Consider the following 27,122-nt stretch of genomic DNA (forward strand, 5'->3'; position numbering starts at 1 on the left):
CCAGGGCTCCTCCTCTCACCGCTCTGTCTCTGACCAAGAGCCACAGAGGGTGTTCATGCAGGAGGCGGTGAAAGTCCCTCTCCCAGATGCCCACCCAGGAACGGCTCACACTCATGTCTATGTCAGACACAAGGGCTCTGTTGAGCCCTGGCCTCCCTGAGCTCACTCCCAGCCTGAAACCCTGGGCTTGCCTTCGGGAGCCAGGAGCTAGATGAGGAAAGTCCACGGAATGGATTAGGGACAAAGAGATTCTGCAGTTCAGACTGGAGAATGTTAAAAAAAAATTTTTTTTTATGTTTATTTATTTTTGAGAGACACAGCACGAGCAGGGGAGGGGCAGAGAGAGAGGGAGACACAGAATCCAAAGCGGGCTCCAGACCTGGAGCCGTCAATGCAGAGCCCGACGCGAGGCTCAAACCCACAAACCGTGAGATCGTGACCTGAGCCGAAGTTGGACGTTTAACCCACTGAGCCACCCAGGTGCCCAGACTGGAGAATTTTTTAAGGCCCTTCTGGGAAACTGTACTGGCTTCAGAAAGATGGTGTGTGGGGGGTGTGGGGAGGGGGAGAGCTCAAGGGGAGAGTGCCAGCATGCGTGAGCAGAAGGTGCCGGGCACTGAGAGGGACGGACACCTCTCCCCTGCCCAGATGGGAGACTGAACAGGCTGTGCAGCCCCAGAGAGACCAGAAGACGTTCTGATGCTGTCACTTCCCACCTCAAAGCGCTGGATCTTTTGCTCAGAAATCGAGAGAAAAAACGGACACAATTCCTGTCAAAGCTGACAACATGAAGTAGGGTACACGGAAGCGTGTGCACGCACACACGTGTGCACAGTTGAAAGAGCGCAGCTATTTTGTTGCAGCAGCAACTGACTTGCCAGCCACTTACTTGGGGCCAGGCGCTGCCACATTTCCCCTTCCTAATTATCCTGTGAAGTGGGAACTGTTCTCAGCCCCATCATACAGGTGAGAAAACCAAGGCTTACTGGGTTCAGTGGCTCTGTCAGGGTCACATGGTCATGATTTGAATCCAGGCAGCCTCTCTCTCTCAGGAACACACTGATGCACGGTATTTTAGAGCTGTGGCCACACACATAGGACACGGGCTTACCCAGAGAGACAGACGTGGCGCAGATGACAAGAGACAGCACAGATAGGCACGCGGAGGGCTGCAACAATGAACATACGCATCCCTGTCTCCACGCAAGGGTCGGCTCCTGGCACACCTCCAGGGGGCACCGTTCACACAGGATACAAAGCAGATACCGGCACCCAGCTTTCTGGAGGGGGAACTCGGCTTAGAAAATCGGTATTTAAAGTTCCCTTGGACAAACGAATGGCCTCGCTCGCTCCCCCCGCCACCTCTCTACGCCGCTGATGCCACTGGTCCTCACCGCGGCTGTGCAGAGCGGGGGTCTGGTGCCATGGAGGGAGGAAACCCAGGCCTAGGAATGAATGTGCCGCTTGTCGGCTCTGCTACCCGCGGCAGCACAACACGGCGCCCTGTTTCTCCTGGAATCGGAGCCCTGAGTCCGTTCCAGCCCTCGTTTTCACGTCTTTCTTCCCAACAGACACAAGGCCTGCTCAGTTCTAGAGAGTTGGTGTGGCTGCCAAAGCCCAGCGGAGGGGAGAAGGCCTTGAAAAGTCACTTTATGAAACATCCCGGCTCGCGGAGGCCAAGCCACGAGGCCCGAGCGGCTGACTTTCCATTCACCACACACCCCACCCAGAGACGAGGGGCTCAGTTACAGCCAGCCCTTGTTCTCACCCGCTGGGAGCCCCGGGGAGTCGGAATTCACGGGGATGGCATCAGAAAACCCTTGGCAGGAAACTCCGCTTCTGGCATCTTCCTCGGGGGCCACAGCTTGCTGTGGTTAGCCGAGATGGCATGATGCAAGAACTGAGAGACGGCTGTCCACCGTGGGGCCTTCTTGAGCCCGGAGACCCAGGCTGAGACTGAGGCAGGCAAGCTCTCCGTTACGTGCAGTGCCTGAGACGGTCTCAATACTTCACCAATTCACGTATTCTCTACATTCAACAAAAGTGTAGTAGGCACCTACTATGTGCCGCGTGTTACTATTTTAGGCACACACAGCGGTGAACAGAACAGTCTCCCCCCTCACGTAGCTTCTTCTCGAAACTGTCACGCTCTCCCCAGCCCTCCTCCAATTAACAGCTGTGTGACCCGGGGCACACCACGTCCCCTCTCCGTGCATCAGTGAGGTCTCTCCTAGGGTTCTTGTGAACCAGCATCTGGGAGCCACCAAATTCCCCCTTGGGGCCTGAACTAGACCGGGTTGGTTTCCATCACTCGCAGCCAAGAGCTGTGCCCAGGAGATTAGGAAAGAGAGCGGAGAAGACAAAAAGCGGGTTTGAGAGAGCTGCGGGGAGCTGATGAGTCATTTGCGCATCTGGAAAGCAGATGGGAAGACACGTGGAGCGAAGGCGGCCTCAGGGAAGAGAGGCTGCGTTCGCTCCAACTTCTCCAACAGCCCTTGGACGCTCAGGGTCAAAAGAGATCACAAGACCCCTAGGACAAAGAGGGAGATGCTGAAAAGCCAAATGGTCAATGCAACAGTAATGCATTCAGTGTTCATTAAAAAATTATTTGGTGTGCTTCGAACAGGCTAGGTACTGGGGCCCGGTGTGCAGATGCAACAGAAGATAAACCAAAGAGCAGGGAGTGTCTCTTCCTGCAAGGGTCATACAGTCTTTCACAAGTCACCCTCTTGCCTGGAACCTCGTGGCCTCACTCATTCATTCATTCATTCATCCATTTCCTTGCCTGCTCACCAGCCGTGTGCAGGCCTCTGGCTAAAACCAGCACCGTACAGAGTCCACTGTGGCAGCCAGCCTTGCCAATCATGTCGGTCTGCATTCGAAGCCAGGCCTCAGCTGCCTGCTCTGTAAAATGGAAATAATGCAGATTTCTTTGTAAGGAAGGAACGGAATCAGGCTTTTTAAAGCCCCTCCTGGGCCCAGTGACGCGCACTGGCTAAGAGCTCACTCAATGGCTCAGGTGAACATCCTGCATCTTCTCAGGAAGTCTTCTGAGCCAGAACCTCCGGGACGTCACGGAGACCATCTCGGCTTCCTTGTGGCTCATGCTCAGTCCTGAGTTTCGTACCTGGATGCTCACAGTTGCACACTCAGAATTTGCCTAACCAGGTACCTGATTTTCAGCCTCAAACTGGAAACGTTCCCCTAGTTTATTCGAGACTCACTGGAGGGGACCACAATATCCTTGGTTGACACGTGGTTAGCTTCTAGAAGAATAAGAAATGTTAAATTTAGGGAGGAAGGGACATCAGGAGGCCCTCGTGTGACATTTTGAGGCTTGTTCTGAGTTCAGAGGCCATATTTAGATAGTACTCAGGGCCCAGACTGAGTTCTAGAAACCGGGCCAAAGGATCTGCCCATAATGACACATATCAAAACTGGAGAAAGCCTCGGTCATGGGGAAAAAGGATGAAAATTACAAAGCCCTTCTTCCGAACCACCTTCTAAAAGTGAACAGAAAGAGCAGGAAGCTGCCCAAAGTGTGCCCCAACCTCCCTCTTCAGAGCTAGAAAGAGTAACAGGTCCGTTTCCAACTTGCAATTTAATTCTATTTTGGAGTTTACTGGAAAGCAGAAAATAAGAAAGGGATCTGAAAGAGGCCAGCAGTTTGAAGGCAAGGACAAAACTGAAACACACACATTAGACCAAAGAATTCAAAGGGCCTGGCAGCTTGGGTCCCCCAATATCTTCACGGCCCCTCAAGCCCCCTCATGCCTAAGCAAATTAGCAACGATGCATGTGCTCTTGACTTTGAGAATCACAGTTACTTTCCTACCTCCTCATGCAGGGGGTCAAGAAGGGATGGTCACACGTTGAGAAAGAATGCCCTCTGGAAGTACTCAATAGTTTCTGGCGAAGGGCATGGGTAAGATAGGGTTTTAGCTGCAGACGAGACTCAAAAGGAACACTGAATACTACCAGGTGACCGACAGGGTCTCTGAGACAGCCAGAGTCAAGCTCAGGGGTTCCTCTGCTGTAGGAGACAATGACCCATCCACAATGGGAATGGCCAGCACAGACCCCCTTGCCTTTGCTGCTATTGGGTTTACACTACCCGTGTCGGGCACAGAACCGAAACCTTGACCTCTGCTGATGCCCCAAGCCAATACCTCAATGGCTCCCCTTTGGGCCAGTGTGCTTGGCTGCCTCCCTCATTTCACTTGCTTCTTCACGAAATCCAAAAATGCACATGAGAAAGGTGCATCAGAGGAGTCCTCAGTGAGTAGAGAAAGTGCCTGGACGTTCCTGGGCCACCAGGTACACTACACTTTGATGCTGTTGCCTGCCATCATTGTCACTGCATGAGATTTCTTGCAAATTCCATAGAATGCTGTAAACACTGTAATGAAGAGGTTGGGCTGCCCACTTAGCAGCAAAGAAACGGGGCCCCGGAACCTCACCGCCTGGGTCTGCACCTTGCAACTCAGCCCGTATGGCCTGGAGGTCTTGGGACAACTCAGTCATCTACACCGTAGAACATGAATCACAGTCGCGTGTGTTTCGCAGCCCATTTGTAGGGCTTATACAAGCTCATGCAGGCCAAGCATTCAACACAGCGCCTGTAACATACATTTGTACAAATTTTGTCAGTTGTAGTTGCTGCTGTTGATGTTGATAATAAAAAATAAAATAGTAACATGATAACCCCTTCGTGGTGCTCGTTTCCGGATAGAGTGCAACATTAAAGCCAAGAGCTATCTGCTTAATGCAATTTGCTTCCCAATTAATTAATTATATTATATCCAAATTGAATTATATTGTCTCACTCTCCAAGGAACTGGTAGTTTCACCTTGGGCTGCTAAAAATGTCCTGCCACCAAAAATTGCTTATAAGGCATCCCTGTCACTTCACTCGACGAAAGTTAAGTTGATTATTTTTTGAAGAAGTCTTTTGGCCATCAGGCCTTGTGACACTGAATGGAGAAAAATCACTTCTAAGAGCGGCTGAAAACACTCCTTGGCTGGCTCTGAGTTTGGGGGTCACTGCTCAAGAGGGTGACTTTTCCAAGACCTCCCATCTCTGATAGCTCTGGGTCAGAGAGCGGAACTATGAAACGTCCAGCTTCAGCTCTGTTCTGTGCAAATGACAAAATACTCACCTGGCTTCAAAAGAAGCCAAAAGGCTCTAGAAAAAAAACCTAGTGCTGGCCAAGGTCTCTGTCTGATGAACAGGAGGCCTATCTTACTGACTGTTAGGTACACGGGCGGTCCAGCTGTTAAATCATGACATCCACTGCTGACTCTCAGCCGGGCTCTCAACAGTAGGTGGCAAGGCGGCTGAGGGAGAAAAGGATGTTTTCTTTCTACTGGCCCATTATTTTTCGAAAGTCCATTCAGATTTCTTGGTAGACAAAGCAGGGGGAACGTGATCTTCCCGCGCTGTAAGAGATGATGTTTTTAATGGGCAGGCGCCCAGTTGCTCACCCCACACCAGCTTGGCTTGAAGGTTATGTGTGAACAGTACATGCATGGTTGCTTCTTTGGATCCCCAAATCTCTCCCCCTTCCAGTGTTATCCACAGACCCTGCAGCTGCAGATCTATATCCTGATGAGGCAGAGTTTACGTTCTCATGGCTACAGTTCAGCCCAAGTCTAAGGCAATGATTCACACGAACAATATGTGAGTAGCATGGAGATGTAGAGGCATGGACGGCAAAATGCATCCATGTGAGGTGGTCTGAGTACACACACATACCCCAAGAATTCCATGACTCCAGGCTTAACTCTGCTTGGACTCAAGCACATTGCCCCCCGTGTAGTTAGAGACCAGAATAAAACTCATGTAAACAGATTAAATGCCATGACAACCACATTCCAATCTTACAAATACCAAGGATTGGAGTGGGGGAAGGACTCACTTGGAGATTAGCATTTCTTGGGCAGAGCAGAGAAGGGAGAAGGCAGAGAGGCTCTCAGGAATCTAAGTAATCAAAGTTCTTTCTGACTCTGATGGAAATTCCTCTCATGTTTGGGTTCTCCCTGTCAACCACCATCCACCATCTTGGAAGGTGGCCCAACTGATGGAGCTCCAAAGGGATCTAATGACATTTGCTTTCCCAACCAAGGAACACCTTAACAGGGGGATCTCTCCAGCTGCACTCTCATTTTCCTGATGGTCCTACTGTTGGGAAAAAGGAAGAAGGGATATATAACCTCTCGAATCCTACACCTGATTTGCAATCCAGCCCATGTTCGCTATATCTGCATCTGTTCAGTAGCTCACTGCAGTGACTAATATGGGCTGAGTGTGACTGGAAGGTGAATAGGGACAGGGATACTCCGCACTTTTTCCCTGAAACTCATTGTCACTCAAGCTTAGATGCACCACGAGGAAAAGTACACCCCGAGAAATTCAACCTTACAAGGCGCCAGACGTGAACCCCCAAAAGGAGGTGTCAGTCCCAGTTCTCCGCACAGAGGTGTTCACAGGTCCTTCAACGCTGGGAGAAAAATGCATTCCATGGTTGCTAAATCCGGTTTTCCCCCTTTCTAGCCCACACCAAGCATTCTCAAAACACCCTTCCAAACTCAGCTACAATGCCAGTTCTGTAGGAAGGCCCCCCTGGTGCCTCAGACTGGTTCAGGCCCCCCTTGCACTCTCTCATTAACCTCAGTCTCCTCCACTAAATTACAAACTCCAGGAGGCCAGAGGATGTGCCTACATGCTCACCATTATCCGCCCAAAGCCTAGCCCAGAGCCTGACACACTGTAGACGCACACGGCATACAGCCCACAGAGACACACGGCAACAGTTGGCCTGTGTGTGCCCCTGACGCTCTGCTCAGAAAAGAGGTGGCATTTCTGATGACAAGATACATATATGTATCACCACTGCACACCCCTGTACTTTGGGGGCCCTGGGCTAGCTCCACACTCTCTCACAACTTCCCAGGAGACATTCTCAGTGTCCACATGTGAGCAAAGAGCGGGGCTGTTCTCACTGTGTTTTCTTAGATTCTTTGTCCAGCCGGCATCCATGCATCACAGGGCGGATTATATTAACTGTATATTTTCATATTTTCTGTATTCTTGATGCTCTGGCATTGGGGTGCCTCCCAGAGCTGGACAATTCTCCAGTTCTTACACACGGCAAAAGGTCAGCCAGGGGTACCCCTTTCATATACAAACCAACTGATTCCTAGTCTAAACCCGCCTCCCTCCCAACCACCACTTGATCCAGCACAAGCAGAAGCCACAAGAAGGCTTTACTGACTTACTCCTCATTTATCCTCACAATAGCCTCAGGTGGTAACAACTGAAGCTAGGAGGGATGAGGAACTGCGGCCTGCAGCATCCAACTAGAAAGCCTTATCTCCTACCACATCCCCCCTCACTCACTCAGCTCTAGAGACACCAGTCTTCTTGTGGCCCTGCCCCAGGACATTTGCACAGATTGTTTCTTGTGCCTGGATTACTCTCTCCTCCCTTCTTCACCTGGCTAACTGCACTCAACCTTCACATCCCACCTTATTCATCCCCCAAGAAGCCTTCTCTGGCCCTTCTCCAGACCAAACCACCCTATTAAAAGCTCTCTTATCATCAGAGCTTCTTTTTCTCTGTCACTTGTAAAAGTTACATTTTCACAGAAGAGCCATTGTTGCTGGCTCCCCACTGTATGCACCTGTCTGCCAGATTCAAGATGCCCACAAAATCTTTGACGTTCCGGTCATGGAGAGGTGGGGTCTTCTTCCCCCTTAAAACCGGGCTAGCCTTAGTGACTTGTTTGACCAACAGAATGGGGCAGAAGGGGTGTTCTGGGAGCTCAGAGCCTAGGTGATAAGAAAGCTCCTGCTGGGACTCTTGGAACATTCACTCTTGGGAAGCGTCCTTTTGGAACCCGGCCATCATTCCGCGAGAAGCCTAAGCCACATGCGCTCTAGTCGACAGCTCCAGATGAGCTCCCAGCCAGCCGTCAGCGCCAGCTGCCAGCTGCATGAATGAGACACGCTGAGCATCCAGCCCAGCCAAACCTTAAGATGACTGACTGCAGCCCCGGCCCTTATCTGACTGCAACACACACAAAAAATCCAAGGGACAACCGTCCAGCTAGGCCCGGTCAGCCCACAAAACTTTAAGAGCTAATAAGTAACTGTTTAAGCCACTAAGTTTGTGAGCAATTTGTTCCACGGCAATAGATAAGCAGGACGCCCTAGGATCCGCTACAATAAGTAGGTGTTCACGCCTTAGGGATACATACTTGAGGCAGCAGCGACGACTAGATACTCAGTAAGTACATAACCGGTTGACTAAATGAAGAACGGAATGTGTCAACAAATGACAGAGGTGGGATTTGGACCAAATTACATAAATTCAAATCTCCCTTCCCTTTTCTTTTTAACCGTAACCTAATGTTCCCTTAAAAAGGAAAACATTAAAAAAAAAAATAAGATAAAATAATCAAATAAAATGAAACAAATGAAAACAAAACAAAACATGATCTTCCTGCCTGTCATATTTGCTATAGGTTCTGGAGGAAAAGTGGAATTCTCAAACGGAGTCTTGTCGCGAGATGGTAGCCTCTGTAGCTTTCTAGCCCAGGGGAGGTTCAGAGTGAAAAAGCCAGTTTGCTTCTGTGTTGTCAGGCCCTCACCATGGTATTGCACGGAGGCCAACAAACGTTTCCTGTAAAGGGTCACATAATAAATATGTCCAGCTTTGCAGGCCATGAGGTCTCTGTTCCAACTACTCAACTCTGCCTTAGGGTCAAAGCATGCACCATAGACAATATGGAAATGAATGGGTATGGCTGTGTTCCAATAAAACTTTATTTACACAAACACAAACAGAGGGCCAGATCTGCCCCTCCCTAGTACACTGCATATTCCAGCCGTCCTTAAATTTAGGAGTGACCATGTTGTTTGCAGACCCAATGAAACAGGCAATGCTTCCAAAGGAAATAACTTTCAGTACACTGAATAGTGCACTGAATAGTGCACTGCAGACAGCATTTTTCACTGTATGTTAGCATGGGCAGGCAGGTTCAGATGCAAAAGATATAAGAAGAAGATACAGTAAAAAAAAATAATAATATAGAAAAAAATCTGATCCACCGACCTTTTCTCCCGTAAAGTAGGGGAGGGGAAGCCTGCTCCCTTTGATTTGAGTCTGAGATGCCTATCACCAGCTCATAAGAGCAACGTTCAATGAGAGTGGTGTTTGGAAACCATTGAGGCAGCTCTTGGCAAAGAGAAATGCCCCCTTGTAGGCCCTCAATGAACTATTTGTTAATAAATAACTGAATCTGTGTCTATTAGAATAAGAGGAAGCCACTCGTTTCTATTGGCCCATTCAATATTAGGGCTTAGTTACTGGGTGAAGTTTATTCAAAGCAGCAAAACATTGTAAGTAATGGCTTCCTTACTCACTTGTCTTTGTAGGATCAAGCCTTTAATTTCAGAAAGTACCACCTAGGTTAGCCGAAATTGAACTTAGGTATACATAAGGCAGTGCTCCAACCATAGCTTGTACCTAGATATCAGAGTTATACAGTTAACTTTTTTTAAACTTTGTGTTTTAAAATAATTACGGACTCCATACATTTAATTTTTAAATGGCTAATGTTAATTCTCAGACAACAGAAATTTGCCATGCTATTATTAGCAGTGACAGCTCAATGCATGAAGAATTTCCGAACTCACAGAGCACTTTTTAAAAACAGTGCGGTATCATTTTATTCTTAAACCAATTCCAGGATCAAATAGGTATAACCATTTTCATTCTATAGGCGAAGAAAGCGAGGTTCACAGTAAATACCAGTGACCTGCCCATGGACACAGCTTATAAGGGGCAGAAATGAGGCTGTAAACCACACCTTCTAGTTTTAGGGCCCTTGCATGGGAACACCTCAAAAGAACAGGGTAACTCCTCTCCAGTTATAATTGATATGCAACATCTATTTCCACTGTGCTTTGCAAAGTTTAGCACTATCCAAAAAAAATGTTAGCTTGGCTAATTATTCAGATTTTTTTTAGCGAGGGTCCAAAATGTTCAGTTGAGTGGGTGTGCGTGTTATTTGTTACACCATATTTTTAAAAGGAGGCGAATGTCCAATAGTGACCCAAGGGCTTGGCTTGGAAGCAAATTTCAATCAAAAACATCAATTTACTGCCTGAATTTGCCTCCGTTTCAATAACTGAATCTTTCTTGATTGACTCAATAAAACCCACTTCAGATTTAAACACCAGGGTGGGAGGTGAGCTGGTCCAAGCCAGATGGCCTTTTCTTTGGGATCTCACCAAACAGAAGCCAGCTGCTTTCCTGACCGTGCCCTGACACCACCACGGTCCCTCCCCCATACAATGTCCCTCCCCCAGGAGCTGTGCCCACCCTGGGGCTATTTTCACTTTGCAAGTTGGTTTACCCTATTAGAGCAAGCTTGCTTGCTTGCTTGCTTGCTTTCTTTCTTTCTTTCTTTCTTTCTTTCTTTTAATTTATTTTTGAGACACACACACACACACACACACACCCACACACACACACACACACAGAGTGTGAGCGGGGGAGGGGCACAGAGAGAGGGAGACACAGAATCCAAAGCAGGCTCCAGGCTCTGAACTGTCAGCACAGAGCCCGACATGGGGCTCGAACCCATGAACGGTGAGATCTTGACCTGAGCTGAAGTCAGACACTTAACTGACTGAGCCACCCAAGTGCCCCAGAGCAACCTTTCAGATCAAATATTAGGGTCCCATGAAGAGTCTGCAGTGAATTAAGAACTGCACATATATTTTTATCTTAAAACAATACACCCGTGCCTTGCCTCTCACTGTTCTTTAGATGGGAGGCAAAGAGGAGCTCAAACCAGAAAATTCCTTGTGGGGCTCCTGAAAAATCTGCCCATGAAGGTGAGCTCCTTCACCTAAATCTGCTCCACCCCCAGCCATGAAGGTGTGGCTGGCTGTATTCTCCAGAGAGCACTGCAACGACGTCACCCAACCCACATGTTCTTCTGCATCGTGACTTTGCCGCACACACCCGTCCCCCTCATCCCAACGAGGGGTGGGGTCTCTTTTTCCAGCCCCTGGAATCTGGGCGGGCCCTGTGACCGCTTTGAGCAACGGCACACGGCAGGAGTGATGCCGTGCCAGTTCCAGTCGGAGCCCTCCACTTCCTGCCTCCTGGAGGCCAGCTGCCACCCTGGAAGTGTTGCTGCCCTGAGACCATCCTGCCATGAGAAAATCAAGTCACAGCCAAAGGCTCTGAAGACAAGATGCCACATGGAGAGAGAAGGAGCTCAGGAAGGAACAAGAGGGCAAACATATGGATGAAGAAATCATTCTAGAAACGGATCGCCCAGCCCCAGCTGCTGCCGCACGGAGCAGAAACGAACCGCCCAGCAGAGCTCTTCCTGAAATCCTGACCCTGACAAAACCAGCAACCAAATAAAATGGCGGTTTCAAGCCATCAGGTTTTGAGACAGTTTGTTTTACGATAATAAAGAACTGATACGTGTATTTTTTGTTTTTATTGAAACGTAAGGTAGCTGTCATTTGAGGCCCTGTCGATGGCTCCATGGTCTGTGGACTGCAAAGTACAGGCCCAATCCAGCCAGTGGCCCTCACGTCTTGCCCGGGTAGGCCGGCACTTCCCTACAGGGATGCTTTCTCTAGTCTTCCTCTAAGGGGGGCGGGGGGGGGGTACTTTATCATACCCACAAGGTTCCATATAGACTAGCAGTGACCCCAAGCTCAGTTACCCAGATGTGAGACCTCAATGCTGGAAAGCTAAGACTTTCAAGGAAAAGTGGGATCGCCACAGCCAACCACAGTCATCTTCCCTGCCGGTGATCTGGCTGGGCTTCCCAGGTCTTCCTGGTCCCCCCTTCTTCCGTCCCCAAGCTCCACCCCCCAACTGCAGGCCGCCGTCCTCCTGCCCATCGGGGCTGCTTACTCAGGGGTGGTGCCTGTTGACGGACACCCCGCAGAACCTCCCACCTCAGGACAGAAGGCCATCGCTGAGGTAGCTCAAGGGCAGCGGAGTCTGCTCGCTGTGGCCCTTCCCCAGGGGCTGGCAGCTGGGCTCATTCAGAACCCATGACCACGATTTTTTCCTCCAAGGCCCTTCGGTGAGGACTGAATACTAATGAATCTCCACTACAGAGAAGGGGTCTCCTGCTGCCCTGGCTGCTGGGCAGTGGGGACAGTCACTTGCCTGGGCTTTCGTGTGGGAGTCCACACTGATTACGGTTATCTCACGGAATGACGAAGGGCTCTCTGTGCCATGCGGCGGAGCCCCAGGAACAACCCTCACAGTGTGAGCGAGTCTGACGCCCCCATCCACGGGACTCGACATGTCGGTGGCTGAAGCTGTCTTTGCCTCCCGAGAAGGGGCAGGAAGTCTGACTGGCCTCAGTCTTACCATTTATGCCTGTCCCGAGAACCTTTAAATCCGTCCGTCCGATCCAGGGGATGTCTGGACATCATTCTCCCTTTCTGTCCTCTGAGAAGTGGGTGCACATCGCTTGGGACTTTAGAGCCAGAAAGATCCGTGTTCAAATCCAGACTCTGCTGGTTCTTAGCCGCGTGACTTTGGGTGAGATGCTAAATTTCTCTGGGTCTCTGTTTCCTCGCCTACAAAACAGAGGCAACAACACCTCTAGCAAACCCACAAGTGCTGAAGAGGATAAGGCCGAAGGCACTAGAAACGACAGCACACAGGTTCTCCCGTGTGGTTCGTGAATAAACTTTTCTGAAAAAACTTTAACGGTTATTTATTTTTTTAACTTTATTTTTTTTAATGTTTATTTTTGAAACAATGCGAGAGACAGAGTGCAAGCAAGGGAGGGGCAGAGAGAGAGGGAGACACAGAATCGGAAGCAGGGTCCAGGCTCTGAGCGGTCAGCCCAGAGCCCGACGCGGGGCTCAAACTCACGAACTGCGAGATCGTGACCTGAGCCAAAGCCGGACGCTCAACCGAGCCACTCAGGCGCCCCTAACAGTTATTTATTTACTTTGATATATTTAAGAAGAAAATGGGCTTCATTCATACTATGACATTATGGATAGCAGAGCTTAAGGCTGAGCCCGAGTAAATAGTGAGCACATTTAAAGAAAAATGTTGGGGCGCCTGGGTGGCTCAGTCAGTTGAGTGTCTGATTTCGGGGGCGCCTGGGTGGCGCAGTCGGTTAAGCGTCCGACTTCAGCCAGGTCACGATCTCGCGGTCCGTGAGTTTGAGCCCCGCATCAGGCTCTGGGCTGATGGCTCAGAGCCTGGAGCCTGTTTCCGATTCTGTGTCTCCCTCTCTCTCTGCCCCTCCCCCGTTCATGCTCTGTCTCTCTCTGTCCCCCCAAAAATAAATAAACGTTGAAAAAAAAAATAAAAAAAAAAAAAAAAGAGTGTCTGATTTCGGCTCAGGTCATGATCTCACAGCTCGTGAGCTCCTGTCCTGCATTGAGCTTTCTGCTGTCATTATGAAGTCTGCTTTGGATCGATCCTCTGTCTACCTCTCTCTCTGCACCTCCCCCACTCACATACTCTCTCTTAAAAATAAAAAAAAAAACATTAAAAAACATAAAGAATACTAAGTAACTATTGGCAGGAAGAGTGTAACGTGGATGTTACAGCATCCGCCATGTGCACACATAGTATGTGTGCACCCCATCAGCACCCCAGGGCCTGTTAGTGCTGACGAAGGTCTGCTTCCTTCTGCTGTGGCTTGCCTGTCACAGCAGCCCCAAGTCTTGTGACAGCATCAGCCTCTACCCTTGAACTTGGCTCTGGCCTCATTAGGGCTTGGCCAAGGCTTAGAAGTTGGAGGCAGAGTCCCCGAAGTCTCAGGCATTCTTCCCCTCTCCAGGGTGACGAGCAAGAACAGTCTTTGGCTTTGCAAATCACAAATTCCCTTTAAGCGCCTCGTCAACAGCAGGGCTGGCCCACCTCAATAAAATTTTATTCGGGGCTTGCAATTCCCCACTCTTCCATGCCATCTGCTGCCCTTTCTCTGTGTGCTTAACTCCCTGCTGACAACCGATGGGTTTTAGGTGTACGCACAAGGGCAGGGTGACAGCCAGGGAAGGCCGCTCATGAGCATCGTCTGTATATTTTGAGAGCCAAGACCTACCAATTACATAGGATGTCGGGTAGCTCGCCTGCAAATGTCGGCCAACTCTAGATGACTGGGGCCAGGTCAACTGAGAAGCCAGATCCATGGACTACGAATTTTTAAGCTTCTGGAGCAACAGAACCGCTGAGTTCACAGAAACCAAAGCCCACATTTAAATGCAGGGCCCAATTCCATATTTCAGAGAAAGACCTTTGTCAATTGTTCACAAGAACTCATCCAACCGGACTCTCAACTTATACCTGTTGCTGTTCGTCTGACCTGCAGTGACGTCTGGACTGGTTTTACTCAGCAGCCCCGAATGGCTTTTCCTTCCCGCGGCACACAGCCACACGGGTGCCTGCCACCAAGCCGTTGCTCAGGCTGTTCCTGTGCATGAATGCTCTTCCAGGCTGCCTCTCTACCCAGAGAGCCTAAATGTCCCCTTCACGCTCGGCTCAGACACTGCTTGCTCCAAGAAGCCACCGCTGACCACCTAAGAGTTAATACCCCACTATGGAGAGCCACTTATCCATCCCATCTGGCCCATCACGTCGAACCATAACCTGCTCCCATGAGCATCTACGTATTTGTCCGTGAGCTCCGTTTCCAATGTTCCATATGAGGCCAGGGGCAGAGTAAGTGAGCCATACATGTCTGGAGAATAAACGAATGCAGGAATCCCACAGTGACAGTATCCATCCATTGAACAAACATTTGCTGAGTGCGCACTGTGTGCGAGGCACTAAGGATACCAACTAAACAGGAAGGAAGGGCACATTCCTGCCTTCGTTGGGTTTACGTTGTAGATACAAAGAGACAAAATTATACACAAATAAACAAGATGATTTCATGTAGTGATAAATGTTATGACAACAATTCTTAAAAAGGTAGTAGAGTAGAGCAGGGATCAGCCAACTACAGCCTGTGTGGGTCAAATCCAGCTGGCCATCTGTTTTTGTAAGTAGAGTGTTAGCAAAACAATACCCCCATTTATTTACATGTTGCCTGTGAAAGCTTTTGCACAACAATGACAGAGTTGAGTAGTTGCCACAGAGACCATATGGTCCTCAAGCCTAAGATACTTACTATCTGGTCTTTGACAGAAAAAGATTTGCATAGAAAGAGATGCAGGGAGAGGGAGACTTTAGTAGGTGAACAGGAAAGCCCCCCTGAGAAGACAGATGTTAGAATGAAGACCAGAATGAGAAGAAGGCATCCGCCAAGCAAATACCGGGGCAGGGGGGAGTCCGAGGCAGCAAGAACAGCAAGTGCAAAGGCCCTGAGGTAAGACTGGGCTTGGTGTATTCCAGAGACAGAAGGCTAGTGAGGCGCCATCAGCTATCGACTGGTATAAGACAACCCCACGGTAGGCAGAGGTGATGAGAAACCCCACAGGCTGGGGTAAGGGCTTCTTGCTAAGACTTGTGAACAATTCTGAAAGTCAGCGAGAGTGTCTGGGGTTTTGGCAACAAGTGACAAGACGGTGACTATGAAAGAGGAGGGGACAGCACCATCATGGTGGACGATGGAACCCAAAATGCTGACAACTTGGCTCACGACTTCTTTCCCACTGAGAACAAAGTCTCCTTGTCAGGGGAACCAGTTCCGTGTCAACCCCCCGCCCCCCAACATTCAGGGCTGTTCCAACTGCTTAGGAAAGATGTTTCCAGAATAGTGGAACCAGCGGGCCAAACAAGCATCTCACCCACACTGCTATTTTTATTTAAAAGGCTCACGGTTTCTTTTCTTAATTTGTGTTTTGAGAGTGAACTTTTAGTTCACTCTAAAACCACAGGTTTTATATAGCAGTTATATGTATTTCCTTTAAATACAAGAAATACACTTAAAAAAAAATGTTCGCCTGTCTACCACCTGCCTCCCAGTTACACTTTGGGAACCCACGGCTTAGGCATAGACCTGCAGAACTTCACTGATGCTCCAGCTCCCCACATCACAACATAGGGCGGTGGCTTCAGAGGGGGCCGTGCAATCACAGGGCAGTGCAGGGGACACGGCCCAAGTCCTGGAGTCGCACGCAGCTCAAACACGACCCTGCCCCTTACCAGCCGTATGCTCTTGGCCAGGTCAAACCTTGAGAGCCTCAGACTTCTCATCTGTAGAATGGAGCCGGGCCACACAGTTGTTGTAGGAATTAGGAGATGTGCACGGTGTGGCCTAACACCTGACACCTAGTAGACGCTCTCAATAAATGACCGCAGCTATGACAACAGATACAGAATTATTTATGGTTACAATTATGATCATCCAACGGCCTTTCTGTTCTCGCAAAGTGCGAACAACCCCTCTGGTCACCGATGTGTCTGAGCTTCTGAGACATCTGCGGCCCCCCGCCCGCCCACCGCCCATTTGCTGTAGACAGAGCAATAGTTTTGGGGACCTGTAGACAGAGCAGTAGTTTTCCACTGGGTTTGCCAAAGTAGGTCTCCTTTTTCTTGCTTTCCTTTTATTTTTTGTTTCCAAAAGACTCCTGATTAACAATCGTTCAGAGGGGAGGAGGAAAGAAATTACTGCAATGTTCCTTGTTCTGGTCCCTGCTGGGTTGGGAGGCTGCTATTTCAGACTCAATCAGCTACCTGCAGGGTCACTGGATGAAATTCCTCCCCACAGGGATCAGGAGGAAGTGGCCCCATTGGGACGCTTCCACTGGTGACCCGTGGCCTGAAAACCCCAACCGCTCAGAAGTCCCCAGGGACCTCAACCTCAGCCAGGACGGGAGCCCAATTTCTTTAAGAAACCCCCTCGTAGAAAAGCGGGGTCTCACACTGGCTCTGCAGGAAAAAGTGCAGCCTCCGTCCTTAGAAAGCAATTACATTCAAGTTGTGAGCATCAAACACGTCCTTAACTGGAGGTAATCCGAACTTCGCTTTGAACCCCCTCTGCACGAGCAGGCTTACGTCTCTACTGCTTAATTCAGAAAATCACTGAAAGTGGTCTTTCTTCCCTTGGCACAAAGCGAGGGGAGAGGAAGCTAGCTCGTTGGCAATGCAGCCGCTGGGTCAGGAGAGCTCAGCCGCTGGTGGACAGGAAGCCGCACACGCTGCTCTCCTCCATGCAAGGCTTGTCGGGTGGGTCCTCTGAGCCTGTCGCTGGCTTCTAGGGCCAGGCCACTTTGGTGCAAAACAAAGATGGGGGTGCCTGGTTTAAAAGCGGTGAGGAATTTCAAGAAGGTGATGGCAGAGCATGAAAGCCAATCCTGCCAGCTTCCTCCCTTTCTGGGGTGCCTCCCGTGACCACTTTCCCTAGGTTTTCCCAGCGGGACCAGATCCTGGGATTCCACAAAGGGTTGGTTTTTTTTCTTCTTCTTCTAATTTGTGAGTGTCTACGCAAAGTCCTTACAAAGGAATAATATGGCCTTCCAGTTTCACCGACAGTGAATCCTCTTGCTTACAAAGAACAGGATGACATGAAACAGAGCTCACCCAGAACAATCTTCATATCAGCACGATGGTATCTGAGAAATCAGGGAGCCTCAGAGCTTTCCAGCCCGTGGACCAGAAACCCAAAGCCTAAGTTTGTTCTGGTTTCTGTCACTTCATGCTACCAAGGCAGGATGCAAAGATAGGGGCGCCTATATAGGGGCGCCTGGGTGGCTCAGTCAGTTAAGCATCCGACTTCGGCTCAGGTCATGATCTCACAGCCCGTGAGTTCAAGCCCCACGTCGGGCTCTGTGCTGACAGCTCAGAGCCTGGAGCCCGTTTCAGATTCTGTGTCTCCCTCTCTCTCTGCCCCTCCCCTGTTCATGCTCTGTCTCTCTCTGTCTCAAAAATAAATAAACGTTAAAAAAAATTTTTTAAAAAAGTATATAATACTGTACTGTATATTTGGAAGTTGCTAAGAGAGTAGACCTTAAAAGTTCTCAGAACAACTTCTTTTTTTTTTTTTATAATGATGTGTAGTGATAGATGTAACCAGATTTACTAGGAACACTCTGCAATCTATAAACATATTGAATCATTACGCTATATGACTGTAAGTAATATAATGCTTTGTGTCAATTACATCTCAATTAAAAAAAAGATGTAGAATGGCCCAAAGTGTATAAATAAGGTAAAATGAAAAAAGTGCAATAAGAAAAAGCTGGCAAAACTTTAAAAAATACAAATAATAAGTAAATAATAATGCCAGTAATTAATAAATATAATAAGTAAATAAAAATAAAGTAAAATTAAAGCCTTCTGCAGAGCAGGGGTCAGCAAACTTTTTTCTGTAAAGGCCCAGGAAGTAAACATTTTCGGCTCTGCAACCCATAAGGTCTCCGTCAGTCTCCTCAACTCCACAGTCTGTGCCAAGTAGCCACAGACAGACAATACGGAATGAATGGATGTGGCAGTGTTCTAATAGAACTTTTTTTTTTTTTTTTAAAGAAAAACTTGCACCTGGCCAGATTCAGTCCAAGGGCCTTAATTTGGCTGACTCCAGACTCAGGGCAGCACTTTTCTCCCTCCCTCTCTCTTTTTTAAAGTTTGCTTGTTTTGTGTGAGAGAGAGAGAGGGCATGTGCACGCACATGAGCAAGGGAGGGGCAGAGAGAGAGGGAGAGAGAGAATCCCAAGCAGGCTCCACCAACGGCAGCACGGAGCCCGACATGGGGCTCCATCCCACGACCTTGGGACCACGACCTGAGCCAAAACCAAGAGTTGGGTGCTTCACTTACAGAGCCTCCCAGGTGCCCCGTGGCAGTGCATCTGAAACTTCGGTGCACATATACGTCACCCGGGAATCTTGTTAAAATGAAATTCTGACTCTAGAGGTTTGGGATGAGGTCTGAGACTCCCTCCACATTTCCAACATGCTACCAGGGGATACTGAGGCAGCTGACCCGAGGACCACGCTTTGAGTCGCAAGGAGAGAGTACCCAAAAGAGAAAAGAAGGAGCACTTACCAAAGAACCCAAATTTTGAGAAGTGCTTAGCAGAACGCGGTACAGAAAAGCAATTCATTTTCTCGTGACCAAGGAACAGAGTTCTGCGATTTAAGTCCACCTTCAAGAGGAGAATACCATGTCATTGGAGATCAAGGATGGAGTGAACAATCATTATCAGAAAGCAGAAAGCTACACAGTTTTTAAGCACTGCTGTGCATTTTCTGGCAGCAGTTAACAGCGACATATACCAATCAATGCAGGTAAATGAATCCATTCGAAGGCAGGCCACGGATGGTAAATCACATTGTCCACTAAAGTTGCTAAATTAGCAACAGCGCGACACAGAACATTTTTTTTTTTTTTTTTAATAAAAGCGAATCCTCTCTGGAATGAGATGGACTGCAGGGGAGCGTGGCCAGCAAGGCTGGAGTGGGGGAGGAGAGAGGGGGCTAGTGACAGAGCTTCTGGGCCGGGAGCTCTGCCCCACGCCGAGGAAGCTTATGTGGAAACTGGGATCAAGGCTCTTCTAGAATGTTGTCAAGATCCCAGTGAGGGCCAGGTTCCCACAGGCAGGTAGCAATTTTCGGATTTTTACATGCGGTGGTTTCTGACCCACGTCACCATCCAGCTCAGAGCAAGACCGAGAATGAACGGATCCACTCATTCACTGCTGGTAGGAGTGCGGAACAACGAAGTCTCTGTGGAGAACAATCTGGCAACTTTCTTAAACAGCTAAATACGAATTTACCATATGACCCAGAAATCCCACTCCTGGGACGACACCCAAGAAAAATGCAAACATACGTCCACGCGCAGACTTGTACGTGAATGCTTACGGCGGCGCTATTCACAAGAGTCAGAAGGGGAAACCGCTCAAGTGTCCGTTAGCCGATGCATGAATGAGCTACGGTATATCCATGCCGCGGAATATTATTTGGCAGGGCGCCACAGTATGTACAGACCTCCAGGACAGTATGCTAAGTGGAAGAAGCCAGATACTAAAGAGCTCAGACCGCAGGAGTCCATTTCTACAACACGTCCGCAATCCGTAAACCTATTGCCCCTACAGGAGCGGGAAGTAGATGAGCAGTTAGCTGCCTGGGAGTGACGCGAGTGTGCAAGAGGAATCTAACGAGTGTGATAAAAATGTTTTAAAACTAGATTATGCACAGCTTGGTTGCACAGCTTGGCGAATTTACTAAAAAAAAAATCACTGGACAGTACCCTTAAAACGTGTGACTTCTAGGGCATATAAATCATACCTCAATAAAGTTTTTTAAGAATTAAAGGTTTCCATTATGTCCTTTTCTGTTTCACATTTCGCCTCCCTAGTTCTTAAAATACTCAGGAATCCCATAAACTGCAACGGACCCAAAGACCTGTTGTTTATTCCAGATGAGGCTTCAGCAAGGCCTCCGGCCCAGACAAATACCCCAGAGATTGGCACATCAGCTGACTCGTCAGAGGACGAAAATAAACACGCAGGAACTGGGGCCTTGATATTTTTACAGCAAGAGCCGAATTCATCTGTGGTCAGAGCATCATCTGGGCACGGCAGGGCAACACCTGTGAAGACACCCCTTAAGATCCACAGCCATGACCTCCAACCCAACCCAGAGACCTGACCTGCAGAGGCCTCGGCCCCAGGGGAGTCAGGAGTGAGGCCAGTTATGGCAACAGCCTCGTCCATTGGCTAGCAGTACTGCAGAAAAGGCCAGGAAAATCTACCACGCTGAGAGCCAAATTCGCTAGTCCCCCCAATACACCAACACCCACAAACTCACACCTTCATCCGAGATGACATGGTTCTTTTTTGACACATGCTGTCATCCTGAAAGTGACTCTTTGGGATCCCGTTCTGATGTCAGGAGCAACTCTCGTGTTCTCAGAAGAAAACGAAAACTCCGACTCACGGTAGAGCTTTGGCTTTCCTCCCTATGGTACGGGAAAAATCTCACAAAATTAGGCACTACCGTGACACCGCTTCCTTTGGATAAACAGGACAATCCAAGTCACTTGCAGGAGAGGATATAGTCCCAGCTGATTATGCAAATCATAAAGAATAAGAGGGCAGGTCAGGGGGAGCTGTCTAGAAGGATCCTGTCGGTCCCTGCCACAGCCTGCTCCCCTAATTCACTTCATCGCCCATGAACACGCTTGGTGGCAGCAGCTGGCACCAAGTCAAAGCCAGAACTTGGGGCTCGGACGTGGGACTCGAGCTGAGCCACGTGAGAGTCTGGCCGTGACCTTGGTCTCCTGGATGCGACACACAGGTAGCTGAGCCTACCAGGTGCAGAAGAAACCCTTCTGGGGAGGTTTTAGGACGGAAAGAATGGAATTTGGGCCCCAGCTAGTGATTTAGTACCATTCCCTTTGTAGCCCAGAAGGTATTTGGATAAGGAACACTAGCTTCACAGCCAGAGGACTGATAATCTCTTTCTCCCTTTTCACTGAAAAAGAAAGTATCTAAGATACTGGAGAATACAGTAAAATCCTTAACTCCATTTTTTCTTTCTTCCTTCCTTTCTTTCCTTTTTTTTTCCCCCTCTTCTTTCCTAGTGGCAAAGCTGGATAAGCTTATCAAGTGCAGGCAAACTACATCTTAGCTCTGATCCTTTTGAGAAATCCATTTGGCGCCTTTAACATTTCATTTGGCAGATTGAATTTCGGACATGTATTTATGGGGCTGGGTTTGCCCTTAACGGAGTATTGCATAAATCCCATTACAGTATCCACTTTAGCGTGTTTGGGGTTTTCTAAGCCAGGGCTTTATTTAAGTGGACAGCCCCAGAATGACCTGTTCTGGCTTAGAAACTCTCTCCTCTCCCCGTGGAACCAAACCTTTACAGATTGCCTCCATCATTATCAATGTCAAGTGATGTTTTAGGAAAAGTCCTTCTGGCAAGCCCAGAACGAGGCTTCGGAGAGACCGGTGACAGCGTGTCATTATCCTCCAGTGAGCTATGGGGTTCCCCTCCAGGAATCACCTCACCCCTCACTCCTCTTTTTTTTTTTTCTGGCAATAGCCAGGGAAGCTTTGTTAGCAATACAATACTTTTCTGCATTTCTTAAGTTTCTAACCAGGAAAGTCTACATACTTTCTGGGGGGAAAAAATTATATAAAGAATAGTCACCTACAGGACAAAATGAGGAAGCCAAAGACCTGCTTTAGGAATCCTAAGTAAGTCTGCTCCCCTCTTTGCCATCAGGTTAACCACTGAACAAAACAAAATGCGCAACTCTGACGTGCGTGTGGTCAGGGGCACGAAAGGAGGGACGTGGGAAGGCGGTGCCTTGCACGTAGGGGCTCAGGGGTGCTCAGCCTTGGTTATTGGTCCCTCGGCCTCTCCTGGTGGGGCAGGACGGGCCACTGACGCTGGAGGCAGCAAGGTGCGGACGCCTGTCAGATGCCTTGTGCAGGAGCAGTGCTGGGGGCCAGGACGGCCACGGCACATGGGTGAGGCGGGGGGCTGCCGCAGGCTGACGCGGCAGGAGGTTCGGGACAGTTTCCATCCTCCAAGGACCTGTCCTGGAAGCGTACACAGAGCTCTCCAGTCGCCGACTTTTCACCCAACCGGCTCAAGAGCAGAAACACAAGGAAGGTGGCTGGTAGTGAGTCACCCCCAGAAACCCAGGTGAAGTTGAAGGGGTGTCACCTGGCCTTCCGGGGCCCTCTCCTTCCCGAGCGCCCCTGGAACTTGGCAATTCGGGGTCAAGTCACTTTGTTCTGTCACACAAGCAGGTTTTTTTTAAAAACAGGAGACAGCTGCTGCGGTATACGAAGAAGTGCACACGGCGAGAGGTTCTGGGGGCTATTTCAGGCTCCAGATCGGTCTGGAGGCGGCAGCGGCTTCGGTTACATCTAAGTTTGGCCTCCGGGCTTGCAGAGGTAAACTGTTGATGAGAAAAAAAATCTGGGGAGGCTTCACTGATTCATTCAGCCAAGATTTACAAAGTCTGTGCTACGTGCCGAGCTCCACGCTAGGTGCTGGCATCCACAGGTGAGCTGCACAGGGCAGGCCTTGCCCGCAGATGATAGTCTGGGATGGATACAGAGAGCAAGTGGGGGGCCAGGGGAGAAGATGGGGGTCCAACGCCCAATGGCATAGTTGAGAAAGCATGGCCCCTGGTGTACAAAGGGAATCCGGAGTTCCAAAACCCCAGGGCCCTCTCTCCAGGGCTTAATCTTCTAAAGATTCTCTCATTGGCTTTATTTTCTTCCTGTCCCGTGTGCCTGTGAGCATCTGGGGACAGAAGCCGTGCACAACAATTACACGATTTTTATGCACCACAGGAGGCATGAAATATGCATGACCCCATGTACTTCCAATTAAAGGTGGGCGGGTATTAACGTCCCCCTTGTAGAAAGAAGGACATAGAGGCTCCGAGAGGCGAAGGGACTTGCCCAGGGTCACACCCACAGGAAGAGGGGGAGGGACTGAACCGAGGCTATTTGGCTCCAGGGTCCACACTAGCAACCAAGACGCCACCCGTGCCTTTCAAGGAAGCTTGCCCTGGCTCTGATGTTGACACCACCAGCCTTTAAAAATGGTGGCTGGCGCACAGTAGGGGATCAATCAGTGTCTGCTAAATTGAATTTGATCATCTTATTTAAAGCTACCGCAATCACACTCAGCTTTTAAGCTCTGGGCTGGGAACAAGGTCATTCTATAAAAATGGAAAGCAGAAATTTACCCTGAGGAATTTCTTAGGACTTAGAGGTAGGAAACGAGAAAGGATTCTATGCAAATGACCACGGGACCAAGACATGGCCTTGATACATGATGATTACATGAGATGCACTTAAGAATTATGGAACAGCTCGGAAACACAGGTTCAGCCTCCACTGGCACGCTACCTTTTGTAAAATTTCTAAGTTCATGATATAGAAGGGTAGGGTTTTACATAACTGCTTGGGTCACACAGGGAAACGAAGACATATTCCACTCGCTTTCTAACATTTGTGCTCCCCACAGAGAACGGTCTGGAAGACCATCTATCCGAGGTGACTGATAATAACACGGCAATAATAGTAACTGACTTCTTGTGTACTTTCTGGGTGCCAGGCCCATGCTTAATGGTATTCCCGTGCTATCTCATTGAATCCTCACAAGACCCTTCTGTGGCAAGCCAATACCCTGGGTTCTAAATTTTGCAGAGAGGAAAATGCAGCAAAGCCAGACTCTGAACGCGGGCACGTAACTGAGAGCCCCTAGTCCTTCCATCTTATTTGTTAGACTTTGCTGCAAAGAACACTGAAGATTACGTGAAGGGGAAAAAAAAAAAATGCTTGCCCAAATCCTGACATCTCAGATAGGAAGGCAAGAAGCGTGGGACCATCTGGGCCCACGTCGGGTACATGCTGCTTCCTTCCCACTTTAATGGCATTCCCTTGGGCGAAACTCCCGCATGTGGCCACAGAGATGCGATTTTCAAACTCAGCGTCCTCTGCCTCCAATCATATTTGGCTCTGGCTGAAATAAAAAAGGCATCTGGGGACAAGTGATCTTTATCTGTACCAAATGTTTGTTGGGGCCACTCCAGGAAATGGTCTCACATTAAGCCTGTGCACACAATGTTTCCCCACAACTGCTTGGCATGTGCTTGCGTCCAGACTGCAACACTAGGAATTACATCTTTCTCGGAGCGACACGTGGAACAAAATCACCAGGTCTGATGAGACTGACAACGTACTTTTCGTGGAACAGTTATTTAGATAGAGAGGAGAGGGAGAAAGGAATCAGATCCCCCCTTTAAAGTATCTCTCTCCGTGCACGACTTACAGAAAATTGTTCTTGGGAGTGGGGGGAACCTTTTAGAATGTGCAGGAACATAAATCTGGCCAGGTTTTACCATACAGTGAAATTCACCATCCTGGACTCCAGCATCACTTCCCTGGGGCCAAATACCACTTTAAAGTCATCACAGCAAGGAGGCTGGATACTGGTTGCTGGTTGGGCAAATCCTTGCCCCTTGAAGGTGAGCGAGACTTAGTGAGTCCCATCTAACAAAGAGAATGCAGCAGGAGTGATGGTATTTCACGTTCAAGGTTTGGTTATGAAAAGACTACAGCTCCCATCTGAAGTGCTTCCTTCCCCAAGCTCTCTATTCTTCTGATCACTGGCTCTGGGGGAATCCACCTGCCATGCTGTGAGCTGCCCCACGGTGATGAACTAACAGAGACCTCCAGCTAACTGCCAGCAAGGAACTGAGGCCCTCAGTGTGACGGCCTGTGAGAAACTGAGGCTTGCTAACAACCACGTGAGTGGGCTTAGAAGCAGATCTTGCCCTGGTCGAGCCTTCAGATGAGACTACAGCTCTGGCCATCAATCACAGGCAGAATGCGCTGATAAGTTTTATCTTTCCTGATTAAAGTAACACATGTTCATGGAGAAAAGTTTAGAAAACCAAGTTCAAGAGGGGCCTTGAACCAGAACGCTCAGCTAAGCTTTTCCTAGGTCCTTAACCCATAGAAACTGTGAGAGAACTATTATTTCAAGCCACCAAGGTCTGTCATTTGTTATGAAGCAATAGGCAGTTAATACAGACCCGCCTACAATCAGTTTGAATAATGTTAAAAACAAACATCCCATGTTGTGGGAAACACGAGCCTAAAAGTATGGAGGGTACGTTTCTGTGTACTTCATTAAGACCAAGACAAGTGAGAAGACAAGTGGAAATTCTAGAGCCAAAGCTAGGTCAACAATCTGAAGGCACTGGATGACCCTGAGCTTAACTTTGCGAAGACGGAAATAAACAGACACTGTTACCGGGCCAGCTAATACAAAGAGGCAAAGAACAAAAACCTTACTGAGAACAATTTTCAACAGGGAAACACAAACAGCCATCAAATGTCTATTTTATCACCTTGTGGACATGTGCTCACTCACACAAGTCAGCAATAAATTGTAAATACCTGAAAGACTGTCTCGGCGAGGATGCACATCCACTTCGAGGTGTCGGCACAACCGTATTCTGTGTCGGCTCCTCCCCATTCTTTGATCTTAATTCTGTGGACAAGGAGCCAGATGACAGGCCGCAGAGACGCGGGACCTGCGTTCCAGTCCCACCTCTGCCCCTCGCTAGCGCTGTGAGCTTAGGGAAGCACAGACAGAACCTGATCTCCTCATCTGCAGATCCTGGATGAGAAGATCCACCTCATGGTGTAAATGGAAGGGTTCCAGGCATCTATGTTCGAAACTGCTTAGCACGGTCCGTGGCACACGGCTGCCCAATAAAATACACGCTTTCTTGTATCACCTGCTTGGCGCTCTGCCTTGATCTGTGAGAAGCCAGGCTGGACATCCCCAGGGGGTGTGGGCCTCACACTTGAGGGCCACAAAAGTCAGCGTCACATAGAACCTTAAAGCAAAGGCTATTGGTTGAGAAGAGCCAAGTTCTCACACCTACTAAAGGTGTGGGTGTGTGCACCTTACCCTCATCTATAAAATGGGGAGAACACCACGCCTGCCTCTGTTCCGACAACTAAATGAGATAATGTAGCCAGAGACCCAGAATAGTGCCAGGCACACGGTAAACATTTTATATACATATATACATACATACATATATATATTTTATATATATATTTACACACACACACACACACACATATATATATGTAAACATTTATTTATTATTAAGAGACAGAGAGATACACAGTGTGAGCAGGAGACTGATAGATAGAGGGGGAGACCCAGAATCCGAAGCAGGCTCCAGGCTCTGAGCTGTCAGCACAGAGCCCGACGCGGGGCTCGAACTCACCAACTGCGAGATCATGACCCTAGCTGAAGTCGGTCACTTAACCAACTGAGCCCCCCAGTGCCCCACAGTAAACATTATATTAATGGTAGATGCTTTATTAAATTATTTATTATGATCCGTCTGTCATTATTTAACTCATAGCCAGTTACATAAAGGTCTATGGCACAAATCTAGCCGAAAGAAACACTGTGTTTGGTTCACACAGGGTATCATTTTTAAAAAATAATAAATTTGAATTAGTTGCCAATATGTATTCCAGATGACCCTGAGAAATTCAAGCTTCTGGATTCTTTTAAAACCTGGAAAAGCAGACAAGCCTGGGCCTGATTGTCTCATAGCCACAGGCAGCTGAAGTCAAGGAGTCACTGTCGA

The 27,122-nt window shown here is 48.7% G+C and overlaps 1 protein-coding gene across 3 annotated transcripts in view; it reads right to left on the reverse strand.

Annotated features, from left to right (window-relative positions):
- Positions 1-27,122, reverse strand: part of XYLT1 (xylosyltransferase 1) — a 313,185-nt gene that overhangs the window by 257,914 nt on the left and 28,149 nt on the right. The window contains exon 1 of one of the 3 annotated variants that reach the window (XM_045047342.1): positions 12,419-12,746. The exons of the other annotated variants lie outside the window; for them this stretch is intronic. Within the exon in view, the coding sequence (XP_044903277.1) occupies positions 12,419-12,421 (3 nt within the window). The 5' untranslated portion in view covers positions 12,422-12,746. Of the gene's footprint in view, positions 1-12,418; positions 12,747-27,122 lie in introns of those variants that run through there. 3 annotated transcript variants of the gene reach the window in all.

This window comes from Felis catus, chromosome E3, assembly GCF_018350175.1.
Source record: "Felis catus isolate Fca126 chromosome E3, F.catus_Fca126_mat1.0, whole genome shotgun sequence".
NCBI lineage: Eukaryota > Metazoa > Chordata > Mammalia > Carnivora > Felidae > Felis > Felis catus.